This window comes from Xenopus tropicalis, chromosome 3 (assembly GCF_000004195.4).
Source record: "Xenopus tropicalis strain Nigerian chromosome 3, UCB_Xtro_10.0, whole genome shotgun sequence".
NCBI lineage: Eukaryota > Metazoa > Chordata > Amphibia > Anura > Pipidae > Xenopus > Xenopus tropicalis.
Window position 1 is genome coordinate 79,599,285 of NC_030679.2, and position 17,662 is coordinate 79,616,946.

The window sequence follows — 17,662 nt, forward strand, 5'->3', positions numbered from 1 at the left end:
TGTAGCCCCAGGAAATATGTCAGATGCACAAGTTGTTTTTTTCTTCTTTTCTATATTTTATTGTCGAAGATGCTTTGCACACAAAAAATAAAAATGAAAAATCCCAAGTTGCCTTACTGAGCCATATGTGGTAAGTAAACACACAGTAGACAAAAGTGTTACAAAGTGACACCTGCAGTCAGGACCCTGACAGTTGACAGATAGGTCTTAGGCTAGTGCCAAACGGGTTGAATTCTTGGCTTGTGAATAAGCGCAAGCCAAACATCTGCCCCTACGTTTGAAAAATCTGATTGTTGTGGCTGCACCAGGAACCATTGCGCCGGCCTGTGTGTAGGCAGCCAGACCAGAATTTTGCATGAAACTGCTAGCTTATCACCTGGAAAACATTCTTTATCACATGTATGTATGTTTATGGACTCTTGTTAGTCATAAATATTATCCCTAGCTTATCCGATGTGCGCTTACTTCTGGTTGTGGTGTTGCTTTGTTTGAAGATCCCTTATTTGGAAAGCCATTATCCAGAAAGCTTCAAATTATAGGAAGGCTATCTCTCATAGAGTGAATTTTAAGCAAATAATTTAAATTTTTAAAAGTGATTAGTGATAAGCGAATCTGTCCCATTTTGCTTTGCTCAAAAATTCCCGAAACTATGTAAAATTTGCTAAACACAGTTCTTATTATAGGCATACATTCTACTTTGGTTCACTATTAATAATTCTGATAAATGTAAACATTGTACTCCATTATCCTGTTAACACTATGCTACACTTTTAAGTACTTTTATTTGTAAAGTTAATTTATACCCATTTAGACAATATTCCAGATGGATTGTTGTAAAAGCCCAGCACAGAAGGAGATGTGAAAAATAAAATATGTAACCATTTGCCTTAGTTTGTCCCAATGGGGTATTACCAATTTGTTTTGTACAAGATGCATACATATAGCACCGAAACTCATGATGATCTATTTTGCTTTACTTATATTGCAATAACGTAATACAGCAATGCCTAAAGAAACCCGGTTATTGGAGTCTGGTTCTACAATAACCAAATGAAACCAAACTTTCAAACTCACTTGTGTGTACAAAATAAGGCGGCAACTAGAAAGCAAAAGAACATGTCTACAATTTTACAGTAAATATATTTTATCTGACAAGATCCAATCTTTTGTCTAACAAAAAACTTTTTTTACATTAACCAGAAAGATCTAGACTATCCATAGATGCAGTTAAGATATTCTTAGCAACTGAAAGGTCAAAACAACAAGCAATAGTTCCAACAGATTCATTATACAAAGAACTATACCTTAGCTGCCATGGAAACAGCTAAGTTCATTTCAAATATAATAGCCACATCTTCAATAGAGATCAGTTGTTTTGTTGCTAGGTTCCCAAGAGTCCTGTAGAAGATGCTGACTCCAACTCAGCATTTTAAAAGGAGAAACAAATTTCATGTTGCAGCTATGTTCCCATTTGTCTAGACTTGCACACAATAATAACCTTGTTTTGTAATGCAAATCGTTGTGCACTCTGGTCCTGCTGGTACGCAGCACTAACTTAGCATAGCATAGGTGCTCTTGGTATAAGCTTTAGTGGCAGAAATATATGTATATAAGGCAAAGTGGAAGTAAAGAGGCCATATGGGTAGAGATTTTAGAAAGACTAAGGAAATTCTTAATGGATAGGACTTCACAACAAGGTTGGTCAGCTATTCAGATATTGACTGAATAATTGGGTAACCAAGCCAGAAATAACAAGTTTAGGACTTTGCTAAATGGCAATTTTTTTTACCCAAGTCGTTCACAAACCTATGTTGGAACTTCTTTATTGTAGGATGCTCTTTTGAATCTTATAATAACTAACAATACTACATTTATCTGAATTTACTGGGGTAGCATTTAAAGAATAGTGATTATAACATGGTCTTTGATAAAGTAGCAATATGTTTTTTAAAGATGAGAACAGTCTTGTACAGTATTTTTTTGTTTGTTTAGTTTTGCTAAAGAGGTATGCAACTAAACTGGTACGATCAAACTATGGTTTTAAGAACACAATAGCCAAAGCTATGATTTCAAGATCTTCAGTTTGTTATATATATATATATATATATATAGAACTTGGGGACATGTGTCTGAGAGAATACCAAAACATTGGTTCACTAAATAAAACAATAGTTTCACTAATAAGAAGAGTTGAACTAAATGCACTATTGTCTTTTTTCAACCTATATTAACTGTGTGTGAATAATAAAAGCATGGCATTAAGGTCATCACTTGCCTCAACATCTCATATCAACATTGAGTAATTGTCTATAACTTTCCAAAACACAAAAATTGTATCCTTATAACTGTTACTAAGTGATGTTACCCATCACTTTGTAACAGACCACTAATTTAAAAATGCACTCAATTTTTTTTTTTAAATATACGGATATTCACAGTAAGGGGCTGATTTACTAACCCACGAATCCGACCCGAATTGGAAAAGTTCCGACTTGAAAACGAACATTTTGCGACTTTTTCGTATTTTTTGCGATTTTTTCGGCGTCTTTACGAATTTTTCGTTACCAATACGATTTTTGCGTAAAAACGCGAGTTTTTCGTAGCCATTACGAAAGTTGCGTAAAATCGCCCGATTTTTCCGTTGCGTTAAAACTTACGCGAAAAGTTGCGCCTTTTTCGTAGCGTTAAAACTTAAAAGGTGCGAAGTTCGTGTAAGTTTTAACGCTACGAAAAAAGCGCAACTTTTTGCGCAAGTTTTAACGCTACGAAAAATTGCCAGATTTTACGCAACTTTCGTAATGGCTACGAAAAACTCGCGTTTTTACGCAAAAATCGTATTGGTAACGAAAAATTCGTAAAGACTCCGAAAAAATCGCAAAAAATACGAAAAAATCGCAAAATACCGATCATTACGAAAAAAACGCAATCGGACTCATTTCGACCCGTTCGTGGGTTAGTAAATGTGCCCCTAAATGTAGAGTTCCACTGCAGTGGTAATTTTTAACATTTTATTTGACAACAGGGAGGGACAAGAGAACTGATTTTAGCTAAAACAGCCAGAGAGAGCTGCATATTCAAAAGAGTCATCAGTAATACATCTAAATCAAGGAAGTGCAGAAGCTAGTACATAAAACTTTTTTTGTGATTGGTAGGATTTACCATCCTGTGCACAATTAACTGTTGATAAATTCAATCCCCCAGTCTCTCTTGCTTCCAACAAATATCTCAATAACAATGAGAAAGCAAAATAACATGATATTGGGAAAAGTAAACTGTGTAGACATGTAATAGATACTTCTAGTAAGAAGTTCTCAAGAAAAACACAGAACGTAAACGGAATATTTCTACCTAGCAATTAATTGTACTTGATCACGGCTTAGAAAATTGAAAGATAAGAGGACTGTAGCTGATTTGCATGTCTTCTGTTTATATTATATGGTTTCATTAAGCACCTTATGGTATATTTGATTTGCCTAGCATGTATAAATCAGGTAATTCTGTGTCATAGATTATATACATTAAGGATATTGCATATTTGGTCTGAATATTATATTGGCCTATTGAATTCTTTTTGAACCTGTCCTTAGAGCATATTATTTTATGCTGTTTTCAGTTGTACAAGGGTTGATTTTGTAGGGCTGAATGTGATATTCTGGATTCTATTGCTATGCTAATGCTAAGATATTATTAGAAGATCTGATCAATTTATTACAGGCTAGTGTTGGGTTTCTACTTCAATCAAGGACACTATTGAGGTTACAAAAAAGTTAGAAACATCAGTTAGTGCTTTACAAAGCAAAGTCTAAAATCAACACTGTACAATATGTTTTTCATATGTTAATAAGTCTACTCTATGTATTATTAAAATACTGTATATCAGATATCATATGTTGTTACAGTAAATACAGTATTCAAATATAGTAGCTAAAAAATGTTTAAAAAATTGTTTAACTTAATCAAACTTTAAAGAGGCATGTTTATAATGGCAATATTATTAATTGTGTCTTTAATGGGACGCCAAAAATGTATAATATTTGGTAAAAATAAAATGCTTATTTCTAAAGCAAGATTCCCATTAGCCATAACTTTCATATGTAAAGGCTATGGGTGAGACCTTTAAATTAGTGTGTATGTCATAGTTCCACCGGAATTGAAGCCAATGCTATCCATACATCAGTGGACTCAGTGAAGTTATTTTACACATATTGGAAGAGACCTACATTTTATGCCAGTTTACTAAATTTACATGGCCTAATATAATCTTCTCAATATAAGAACTGCTGATATTTAAAAAATTGATTTATTTTCAAAGACTACATTTTTATCTAAGTTAGAATACATTCTACTGTATGCTTAAATTACCTGGATAATATCTGGCCAATCCAGTTGCACTTCCAAACACTTGCCACAAAAGAGTTTCATCTTCTTCTCGATTCTTTTTAAATACTTCATCGAGTGCCGCAGTCCAGTTTAACTCATTAAGTACTATCGTAGCTGTAACATGGACAAATATAAAGACCGTTTAATAAGATTATATACAATTTAAATCAACAGAGACACTAATGCATTATAGGAATTCTTACAATAATAAAAGATCTAATAGATCATTATACCAGCAAACATTCATGGGGGAAAAGCAAATATGTGATTAAGAAAGCAAGTTGACCTGGCAAGAATATCCCAACACTGTATTCATTAGTCCAACTTAACAAGATTTTTATATTTATTAATGTAATCACAATAAAGAAAGATCTTTTATGTGTGCATTAATATTCATGTATGGGGTCAGCTTAAACTGAACTTAAGGTACAATGACACCTTACAAGGGGGAGGACACAAATATACCTAGAGTGCACAATTAAAGCCAAATACAGTACGCAAAGCCAATTTTTTAAACAATGTTCATAAATACACCTTGTTCACAGTGATCAATTCAAAGAACATATGTGCAAAGTAGGAAAAGAACATGCATTGCATTACGATTTATAAATCAATTCTCCCTTAGTAAATAAATATATACTATAGAGTATATGCAGAATATCTGATTCATTGCAAAACACTGGCTGGAACTGAATGGCCTACTTTGCATGACGGTTCATGAAACAGTAATTCATAAATCCAATATGCCCACACATCTTTTGCTTTGTTAGTATGTTGATTATGTGAATGTAACATGCTTAAATTAGAAGGAAAGGCTAAGTCACTTGGGGTTGCCAAAATGTTAGGCACCCCCAAGTGACTTTAATCGCTTACCTTGTACCCTGGGCTGGTGCCCCTGTTAGTATTTAATTACTTACTTTTACAAACTTAAATTACAGATACAACCTAGATATTTGGACAGTGCAACTATGCTGCCAAACAAAATATAAATTGCTCATACTGCAAGTTGACTGAAATGCTCTTTAATTTATTTAACACTGATATTAAAAAAAAAAATAATAATAATAATAAAGAACATTAACTGTGCTAAATAAATACCTCTGTGTCATAAATTTATGCAGTGCAGCATTATTTGTTTTGGATGCACTGATCACAGTTTAATGAATAGGATAATAACTGGGAAATGTCAGAATGCTTCCTTGGCAAGTATGAGCAGCATCATTAACATTAAAAATCTGCAGGAGCACAGGCTGTCAAACCAAATCCACTTATTTCTGTCCATAATGGATTGTCAGTTTTTTCCTCTCCATTTTCTTTTATGTTGCAGTTTTGCAGTCAAGCTCTGTACCCAAGGTTCTGTGACAAGTGACATGCAGTTTACTTATGTTTATGTTACAGCCGATATTTCTCTATATGATTACCTTCTCCCTACAGTTTAAGTACGTCTCCACCTGACATTTGTGCCCCAAGCATAATATATTTAACTAGTTCTACAATTCTAAATATAGAAGTGAAATCCCTCGCTAAGCAGCATGGTAGCCTAGAGGCTGTTATGTATAGCAGAACATTGTAGCCTAACTTTACTTCTCGTGTATGTAGAAAGATGTTACATCAACAGAGAGAACATTCACTAAGTCTTTACATACTTAAATAGGAAAAACGCATAACGGGAAGGTATTATTTTCTTTTGCAATATTTCTATGAGTTAATGGAACTAAAATCTGCTTCATGCACAGTTTTTCCATTACTGCAAAAAGGATACAATAAAAAAATATAATATTAATAATACACCCTCCTGAAACTGTATATATATATATATATATATATATATGTGTGTGTGTGTAAAAAATGCTGATGCACACCAGGAAAGTTTCATTAAAAAACGATACTTATTTTATTTAGATCGACGTTTCGGTCCACACCCGGGACCTTTATCAAGATACAAAGCATATATATATCTTCAGCATGACATTATAGCTAAAGATAATGTCCTGCATGTTTAAATTTGTAAACCCTGCTGATCTGTTCACTTAGGGGCACATTCATCAAAGTAAGACTGGTCCAAATACAAAAAAATAGTTTTGTTTTGTTTTTTTTAAAGGTTACAACTTTTGTGTATTTTCTGCGACTTTTTCGTGCATTTGCACGTCTTTTTCGTACTTTGCGTCAATAAGCGCAACAAAATCGTATTGTCACGCCGAGTACGAAGTTTCGGATTCATTTAAGCTTCGGTATCGTGACTTTTAGTGATGAGCGAATCTGTCCCGTTTCGCTTCGCCATAAAATTCGTGAAACAGCAAGAAAATTCGCAAAATGGTGAAGAATTTGTGAAATGCATTTGTCGCACAATTTTTTTGTTGTCCGCGTCTATTTTTTGTCGCCCACATCTTTTGTTTGTCATCTGCGGTTTTTGACACGCGACAAAAAAAATTCTGTGCCACTAATTTTTCCGCAGCAAATTTTTCTGGAAGTTTCGCAAAACAATTCACCAAATTTATTGTACGTTAAAAAGCACGATACAAAAAAAATGTATTTGATACAAAAATCGTACTTTGATAAATCTGCCCCTTTGTTTTTTTTTTGTTACATGATGGCACCCACCCCATGGATGTTGCTCCCAGTGGCCTTAAAGCAGGTGCTTATTTTTAAATTCCTCTCTTGGAGGAAAGTTTTGGAAGCATAAAAAACAGCTGTACTACAAAACAGAACCTCCTGTAGGCTGCCAGTCCACAAAGGGGATACCAAATAAGAAAATTGGGCCTTACTGGGCACCTCCCAGAAACATTTTTTCATGCTTTTGTTGCTTCCCAACTCTGTCACATTTGAATGTGGCTCACTGGTAAAAAACGTTGGGGATCCCTGCAGTAAAAAATAAAGAACACTGTTGAGGTCTAGACATGTGCAGCAGTGTCTTTGTGAAATTATATGTGAGATTACTTATTGGTAATAATATAGGAGTATGGGAGAAAGTTGTATATCATTTGTTTATAGAAATTCTAGCAGCCAAACAGCTATGCTGATTATATATATATTAGGCTTGTTTACTAAAAGACTGCAAATTGTTAAAAGTTATATTTTAAAGCTATATTTTTACTCACTATAATACATTTTCCCCAGAATTCCAGTGTATATAAATCAAGTAGAATTATCATTGGAGAATCTTATTTATTAACTGGGGCTCTGGAAAATGTTTATTGAGGAATTTTGCATGTTATTGATATCTAGTATACATTGTACATTCATAATAGCAGTTCAGCAACATTTGCATGGGGGACACTGCAACAAAAGGTTTATGTCCCTTTAACTCGAAAACATATATACTGGGAAATAATTAGATACAACTGAAATATTTCCAAAACCCAAAGTACATTAGCAGAAAGAGCCTTGACTTCATTGTCTAATTAAACAGGAAAATAATCCTTGATCGTTCTTTGTTTAATTAGAACTGACATAGGATTATTGTATAGTGCATTTTCTTTATTCAGTTTTTTTATGAAATGTCCTTGGTTTTAACACTCTAGATTTTTTTATGTTGCATCCCTTTTGTTAACGTTGAAGAAGAATAAAATGAGAAAAAGTGAAAACCACATTCACTCAGTCTCCTAACTGATTTTCACCTAATTCTGTTGAAATGCTCATCTCCCCAGCAGCTTTCTCCCTCTCCATTATGACATGAGTTCTAAAAACCTTGACAAGCTTTATATTCCATTTTCCCTGCAATCAATAAAGCTAGATGAAATTTGTGAAAAACTGGAAGACTATGTTTTGTTCCATTATTTCTTCCAACACTGGCCTGAATGCAATACAAGTGTGATTTTGCTTGAAAAGCCTGGGAGCTGTTTGGGTATTTCTTGAAAGGTGTCAGTAAGAGCTCTTTTTAGAGGAACACCTTGCACTTTAGGGAATTCATTGTGTGCACCATTGTTTAACTTGACAGCAGCATATACAGTACACATACCTCTTTCCATATCACAAATGGAGACTAGGGCACCTTATTACTAATAATAAGTGAGAGGGAAAAATCTTTTTGGCCAAGATTTGCCTTGTTAACATAAAACATTAATGGTAAATGTAATAGAAGAAACCATGGAGTATATTTAAGCTGTGTAAAAAAAGTGGAGTAAGAATATACTTCTAAGTGGTTATGTGGGGTGTAAAATTCTTGTGTAAAAATTACACCCCTCTTTATATACCTTTTCAATTTATTTTAATGTATTAAAATAACTGTAGATCCGAATACACGTGTTGTGTGTAATTAAGTGGGTGCACACACCAGCATTTCTGGGTCTGCTGATTCTCAGTCCTCTTCCCTCCTGATTAAAGTTACCGGGGCAATAGCCCTTGGTAAACTGTCAGCTTAAGCAAAGTTTGCACTTTGTGGCAAAAATGGTACTGACAACACACTATGTAAGAAAGGGACAAAGGAAACAAAATCAAAAAGATCAGGAACAAAATCAGTCAAAACAAAAAGCACAAGAGAAAAACGGAAAAAAAAAGGAAGGCAAGAAAACAGAAGGTTCTAAAGAGAGAGAAAGAGTAGAGAAGAAATAGAAGAAGAGAACCAGTCTCATATTCTGATCTGAGAATTGCTTTTTGCTCTGCCTGACAGCAGGAAACAGTCCATGATCCTAACATTTGTAGGTCCACTTGACATAGTGGAGAGCCAAACTAGCCTTTTTTTTTAACACTAAAATTATTTATAGTGATTCCATTTAGGAACATGAGACCCATTATTAACATTTAATTGCATTTCCGGAATGCTTATGTAAGCCTTAATATTGCTGTCTATGTTTCATGGTTTATTTTCTCTATAAAGGGAAAACAAGGTTTAAGTAAACAGAAAGCAATATGCTTCTGCTTAACTGAAGAAGAGCTATTAAGAAATGTTAGACTTTGCATAAAGCTTGAATCAGCAGAAGCATAGTTAATTAGATTTTCTATGGAAAAAAATTATAGAAATACCAAAAGATGAATTGCCGTTTTTAGGACTGCTCAACCATTCAGCTTGTACAGAAATTACAAGCTTTGTAAATAAAATACAAACTTTTTTATTTGAGGCTTTACCTTGTTTAAAGCTTGACCTTGCCTGAGTCATGTATTTAACCTTAGGTAGTGTACGTATGTAGAAATTATATACACACACATATACTGTAGAAATATATATATTTTTTTAAATATGTTCAAATTGCCAAGACACTCTTGTGACTTAAAAGGGACCAGTCATTCCTAAGAAATAATTCCAAATGTATTTCTGTCATCTTAGTGGAGCGAAATAAACTTTACTTACACTATATAAATATTGTTTCTTTCAGTCTAGGAATTACACAATCCCAGCAAGCAGTTAGGTACCATTTTGTACACACTGTTAGTAAAGAAAGTTTTGCATCATGTCAAAATCTTGTTTATGTGATAGAATGGAGGACCAGATGCCCAGGCCCATGCACTGGCTACACAATTAGATGGTGAGGAGGGAGGGGAAAAGTGAGGACTGCTGTGACATCTAGGAAGTGCTGAATTTTAATTTAAAGCCTAAGGAATAGAGGCAAGGCAGGAAAAATATGATTGAGAGCTGAGTATGGATGTGTTAATTAAAAAAAAAGGAATTTTGGTTTCATGTTTAAATTGAAATGGACTTTTATTATACATCTTTTCATGCCTGGATAACAGGTTCCCTTGCAATAGAACAGTTTTAAACTGATAAAATGGTAATACCACTGAGCAGTTCCATGAAAAAATATCCTGTTAGTTCTAATAGTTATTCTGAATGTGTAACTGAAGAATTCCCCCACATGCAAAGCACAGGTTGTGGTAAAGTGTCCTAGACTATCACAATTTATTTATTTTTTAAGTCACAGCCATAGGGTGGCAGAGGGGATGATTGCCAAAGAGGAAAGAGGGACTCCAAAACTTTGCAGTAGAAAATTTGCAGTTGTGTTAAAAGTTGTCACGTGTGCCAAAAAAAAGTTGCAGTCGCATCAGAAATTTCACAAAATTTTTCTCCAAAGCAAAATGGAACAGATTTGCTCATCACTACTCAGTAACATAGTTCAGTTTTCATTTTTTTTCATGTGAATGACTTTTTTCGCAGTGCATTTTGTCACCCGTTTCTCAAAAAAATCCACCTATGGCGAAACATGGAAATTCAATGCAAATCTTTGCCTGGCAACTTATTTCGCCCATCACTAGTGACAACTCTTTCTGCTAGTTTCTCTGTTTGTATTAACAAAATGTGCTGTAGAAATCATTAGTAATGCAAGCTATGTATAGAGGAAAAAGGGCAGTTATGTCACATTGAAAAGAGCTACAAAAATGGGATCCATTATCAGAAAAATCCATTATCTGGAAAACTTAAAATTACAGGAAGGCAATCTCCCACAGAGTCCAGTTTAAGAAAATCATTTAGTTTCTTTATAATAAAACAGTACTTTTTACTTGATGGTAAATAAGCTACATAAATTCAAACTGGTGGCAGAACAATGCTTTTGGGTTTATTTTATATTTTAAAGTTATTTTTGGAGGACTTAAACATGGAGAAATTAAAACCCCACGTCCCAAACATTTCAGATAATAGATCTTATACCTGTATAATATACAGAAGAAAAACTCTGCACTACACACAATTACTTGCAATTACCTGCTGCACCATCTGCACATTTGTAAGCCAATATAATAGTTCATAATATTAAAATGCAGATGACATTTCACTTTATATTACTAAAATGGATTTCTCTGATGAGAGCACTCCTAAAACAGTAAACCTGTTACTGCTAATGGATAATAAAAAAGATATACTGCCTAAGAAAAAGTCACAGCTGAATTGTTGCTTATCTTGGGTCATTATTTACAAAACCCTTCTTAAAGTAATGACAAATGCACATAGACATAGACACACAGAAACAAATCTTTTAGTTGGTAACATTTACTTTCAGCTGTCTTGGTGCTATTGACCAGCAATTCAGATACCATAGCATAGGGGCAGGGGCAAACTGAGGGGATCTCCTGTGTGATCACGCCACCAGCAAAGTGTTTCTATGACAACAGCATTCATTCATACTCACTATCCAATCCACATGCAAGTGCTACAGCATACTGATTTTAAGCTGTCAAATACTTACATCCAGATTGAGAATTGATGTGCCTAGTTGGATACAGCATGACATTGTAGTAAAATTTGAGATCTTCTATTTATATAGAAAGAATACATCAAACATAGATAAAGTTAATGTTTTATGGCATATTTTATCCTGTCACCACTCACTTATATTGTATGTTTATTCAGGGCCCAACCATACTGTTATATAAGTAAATTATATGGAAGTATTTTTGTTTTCCAGATTTTTTTTCATAATTCATCATTCATAGTATTCATTCCGTAAGTCTTCTAATAAATGTAAACAAACAACTAGGATTGCTTTGCCACCAATTAGTTTTTATTAGGTACAGGATATTCTTATTATTGCAGAGATAAAGGATATTAAAAATTTTTAAAAAATAGAATGATTTGCTTAAAATGGACTGTATGGGAGATGGTATTCATGTATATTGGAGCTTTTCAGATAAAAAGTTTCCAGAAAGGGGATTGCATACCTATATCAATAAATGCATAGAAATTCCATTTTGATCATTTTTGTGGAAATACTACCAAAATAAAAGTTGTTTCTTTTGCAAACAAAAATACTTCAATATTTTTCTTGTATATAATTTACTTAGTGGGTACACTATGGTTGGGCCCTGAATAAACACACAATATAAGTGAGTGGCGACAGGATAAAATATGCCATAAAACATGCACTATGACTGTGTTTGATGTATTCTTTCTATATAAATACAAGATCTCAAATTTTCCTCCAATGTCATGCTGTATCCAACTTGTAACTAACACATAATATTTTGGAAAATGTACAGCCCTTTATGATATGAGCATGACAAGCATGACAAAAGTCCAAAAGTAAATTATTATTATTATTTTTTACAGACATAACTGATTCCACAGATTGATCGGAGCCCATGATAGTCTATCCCTGACTCGTGTAGACCATTTCCTTATTCTGTGAATTCCCTCTGCTTTCCAGAGAATTTGTGCAGCACACACTATGAAACTTGGAGGAACCCAGAATCTATTAAAGGGGATGCATTCAATATTCAAGTTTTAAACATTAAAAATGTTTTAAGGTTTTAAAGTTATTTGTAAATGTTATTGAAATGGAAAGCAGTATTTGTTTAACCCTCTTTGGTGTCCAACTAGCTGCAATGATATCACCTCCCAGTCTCAATCTCAAAATCTGGAAAGTTGTAAGCATTACATTGTCTTTGTTATGTAGAAAAACAGCAATCAATCAGCAATTAAATTTGAACAATCACATAAAAGTTTGAAGACAAAAGGAAAGATTTGATTGGTTGCTATGACCAACATTACTGGTGTTATTGGCTGACACACCCCTTACTGTACTGCTTCTCCAAAATGAATAATATTAGAAATGTTATGTTATAAAAACAAAGGAGTCATTTTAATATCCTATTCTATCATTTCAACAATAAACTGTTTTTGTTATTTATCAGGTTTATTGAAGAGGGATTTAATTATTAGTAATGAAAAACATTAGCAAAACTTAATTCTAAATCATAAGGATCAGATGTGTTCCCAATTGCTTATGCTGTGACAGCCACATTACCCCCTTAAGCTTTTGATACTGAATACTAAAAATACAATAGAAGCTTTTACGGGAAGGCCAGTTAGAAGACTATTCACTGAGGAATTATACATTATTCATTTCATAATATAGAAAGCTTTTGGCTGAGAAGTAAAAATAGAGTTACCAAATTGCTTTCATCCAACAGAAAGATATGATAGAAATGACTACCTAACGTACACTTTCATTTATAGTTCACAAATCTATTTTATAATCAATAAAGAAATAATTAGGTCATTTTGTCTGCCAAAATTTGGATTTTCTTGACCAATTCATAGCACACTTGTAGATTCCAAATAGCTTCTGACATTTTGAACAAAATAAACTTTTAAAAAAGACATGCCTCAATGTGCAAATGCATTATAATTGTAAATACGTGTTACAGTACAAAGGGACATACATATTTGATGTCAGCTAATATTTTTGTTTTTACCCCTGAATGGCTGAACTACATATTATTTATTTGTTCAGGTAGAAATCATATAAAAATGATATGATAATTCAAAACAGCATGGGAACATATCTGGACTACCTATTTTGTTCGAGTATACCAGTTCATTGATCAACTATTCAGTGCAACCAGACCAGTGGAAATCAATGCTACTTAGACATTTGTATCTGAAAGATATATGATGAGTTTTATATGTTGGGTTGGATTGTCAGTACCTGAAAAGTCTTAAATAGTAGGATCCCTTTAATAACCCCTATAAGTTGTCCTACCAGAGATTACTAAAAATAAGAAACCTCTATTATAGATTTGGTTTTATCTTATTAGTGGGTACCAGTGGCTGTTAATGATGAGTGAATCTGTCCCATTTCGCTTTGCTGAAAAAGCAACTTCCAATTCCAAATGCATTAAAGTCAATGGCTATTTTTTCTCACTCTAAATGCATTAAAGTCAATGGGCATTTTTTGAGACTACTTTTTGTCCAAGATAAAAAGCTAATTTTTTCACTGCAAATTTATGCCACAGTTTTCGCAGATGGTGGAATTTTGCTGTGAATCCATGCCTGGTGAAAAAATTTGCTCATCACTAGTGGCTGTTTTGTATCACTTCCTGCCTTAGTACAGCTAGCAATCAAATGCCCCTATCACATTCATAAGACACTATTGTCTGTTATGTTAAGAGCCAGTTAACTTGTCTATAGGTTTTTGCATTTGGGAGGTAATTTAAGTACACACACCTCAAAAGGAGAACAGACAGAAAACAACTGGAACATTGCTAGAAGCACCCAGTTTTGAATCAAACTCGGGACCCCACCCATAGCTTAAAGACAGCCCTGCGCAACTATGATCCCCATATTCATATAAAAGATTATTCATGATAATTATATGCAGAAATAAAAACCTTTTTATAAAAAAAAAATAGGACACTGAATATTTTCATTGTCTTATTTTAGAACTATTTGGATAACAGGTTTCTAGAAGATAGATCCCATACTTTAAATATCCTTAATTGTTTTTTCAGTGAGTATATCTTATCATCAGTATTAAATTACTATCATTCTGTAAGGGCTCTGGCACACGGGGAGATTAGTCGCCCGCAACAAATCTCCTGCGTCTCGGGCGACTAATCTCCCCGAAATGCCATCCCACTGGCAAAAATGTAAATCGCTGGTGGGATGGCATACGCCATCTCGAGGCAACTTGCACGATTTCACTGAAATCGCGCCGCCACGTTTGCCATCCCACCGGCGATTTACATTTTCGCCAGTGGGATGGCAATCTGGGGAGATTAGTCGTCCGCGAACAGGGAGTTTTGTCGCGGGTGACTAATCTCCCCATGTGCCAGAGCCCTTAAGCTGCTCTGATGTCATGTTCTAGTTGTATTGTATATCCTAAAAGTGTAAAGTATATTCTTTTTGTTCTATCACATGTAAAAACATCCTGTCACCTTTATTAGAATAAATCACTGTAACTGGTTTCAGCACCTGGCATAATTAAAACTGATATTCGTTTAGGTGAGAATAATAATCAAAAGCAACGTTTTTATTTACTGTGTCAGAAACACAAATGAAGAGATATTTTCGATATGCAGGAGCATTTATATTCAATCACATTTTATTAAATGCTTACTTTGGACAAACTGATTTGTAAATTTGCTTTGAATGCACAATGTCCTAGCCAGCTGCTATGTAAATTATGCTTTATGTATTTTTACACACTGTCATTTGTTGCAAAATGATTAGATTGGTAGGTAGCATCAGGTAGTATCCATGTAATTTCACTCAATAACCATCACTCAGAATCTTAACCCATCTGCTTAACCTATGCTATCATGTTAGTTTAGCAAAATAAACTTTACTTACACGCTATACATTTTATAAATTTTCTTCATTCTTTCAAAATCCACAATTAAAGCATATAGGCAGACACCATTTTGCCTAATTCCCAAATCAACTGCATGTGCCAGAAAGGAGGGGCCTGAAGCCCATGCCCATACACAAACTATGTCATTAAATACACTGAAAATCAAGGGGGTATGTGAGAAGGTCAGTGACATAAAGAAGCATAGATATAAAAGTGATTGCTTTGCCTCAAGCATTGTGATGGGGAAGGCAAAATATGATTGACAGATTGACATATTTTAATATGTTTACAACTGGTAGAAAATTATTAAGAAAAGAAATATGGGTTTCATTATACAGCTTTTTATGTCTGGGTGATGGGTCCCCTTTAATTGGAAACTATTGCTTCAGGTACTTCTTTCTGACTGAGGCATAAAACCCATAAACAAACTTCTGATCTCACAGTTTGTATATGGTAACTTTCTATTAACAAAATTCCTCACAGGGAATACATTTTGGATTTATATAGGAAATGTATTTGCATATTTGTCAAAAAAAGTTTCACTAATTTTTTGGCAAAGCTAAATGGGACAGATTCCCTTATCACTATTGCATAGTAATTACAAGTATCTTATTCTAAAGAACATTGAAAAAAAACAAGATATTTACCTACATTTACTTTGGGGTCAAGACATTTGGTAGTAACAGTTTTATTTTTTACTGGATTTTAAACTATATTGTATTCCCTTCTGCATTGCCTCTCATTAATGAATGAAACAAACATAACATTTACACATATGGGCTCTTCTAAGAATCCAAATGCAAACTGCTCATGCTGTGAGCTTTCATGCTTTTCATAATGTTGCCTATACATGTACTTTGGCATCTTACAGCAACTACAATTGTACTCATTCAACCTGCTTTGATGAATTTAAACAAGTGTAAAATATGGGGCCTAATGGATGCCAGTAAACCCTGGAAATAACACAAGCCTTGAGCTCTAGAGTTTCCTTTCCCTGAATGTACATCTTATTCCAGTGAGTTTCAGGGTACACTTACTGGTGTTTTAGTTTATTTACTCTTGGCAAGTTCCTGTTCTTCTGAAATAAGCTTGTCTGACCTATTTGGTACCTAAATACTAGACTATGTATACACCTGGCTTGCCAGCCTTGTGGCCCAAGAAGTTATATGCAAGTTCTTTCAAACACTGCCCTACTATATCTAGTCATATTGAAGCTTCTGATCCACCACTACCATCAAGTAGCCCCTTGCTAGAAATTGTACTGGTTGTTATAAGTAATAAGCAGGATGAAGACATTTGGGGTAATGTATTAAAAGGCACTACATTTTCCCAGAAGCAGTAACCCATAGCAACCATTCAGCAGGTAGCATTTACTGGTCACCTGTTTAAAAGCAAACACATTATTGCTATGGGTTGCTATGGGTTATGGCTCCTGGGCAAAGATAGCATCATTTATGACATATAGGGAGATATTTCATAGTTGGGGTCTGGCAGGGGGAAAAGGTTAAACTTGTTAAGAGCAAGATAGTGATAATATGTGCAAATGGATGGGAACAGTTTTCAGAGGATATGCTGATACTGGAATGATCAAGGTGTGAGGACGACAAATGGGACAAGGAATCTAGCAATTCCTAGAGAGGAGTTCATAGGGTAATGACACATACCAATGACATTGGTATTTTTTCTACATACATGCTTGTTGTGACAAGAAATAATGCAACCACCCTTGCAAATTTACCCTTGAATTATATGCATTATGAAAAAAAAGGTGATTTGGGCTCAAATTTTATACATTGCAATGTGTTTGTAAATGTGCCCCACAATATATGTTTACATTTATTTTTAAATCAAATTTAATTCAGCAGTTTCTACTAATACAGGGACTGTCTCACACTCACACCAATAAAGTGTTGGTGGTGACAACTGGAGGAAACAGCATTTTCAAAATGTTTACATAAAGGCTTCACGGTATGGGCTACCATGTACATAAAAGAGAGATAAACTGCAGGAGCTGCATGCTACACTGGTTACAAGAACAAAACAAAAGGAGTTATAGTCTTTTCAAAATGGAATGTAAGAAGCATTCAGGTTCAAAGATTGCTCCACATTAATTTAGAATTAATTACTTTACAGGAGGTGCAAGACCTTTACACAAAAAGCTAGAACATAGCAAATCAAATTAGATAACAAAATTCCCAATATACCTGCATTTGCTTACAAGCTTCGTACTCACAAAGGCTGGGGCACTGCTAATTTAGAAACATTCTGTATCATAGGACACA

The 17,662-nt window shown here is 34.1% G+C and overlaps 1 protein-coding gene across 1 annotated transcript in view; it reads right to left on the minus strand.

The window, feature by feature from the left end:
* Positions 1-17,662, minus strand: part of cacna2d1 (calcium channel, voltage-dependent, alpha 2/delta subunit 1) — a 309,871-nt gene that overhangs the window by 108,129 nt on the left and 184,080 nt on the right. The window contains 1 exon segment of the mRNA NM_001097269.1: positions 4,363-4,494. Coding sequence (NP_001090738.1) covers positions 4,363-4,494 — 132 coding nt within the window.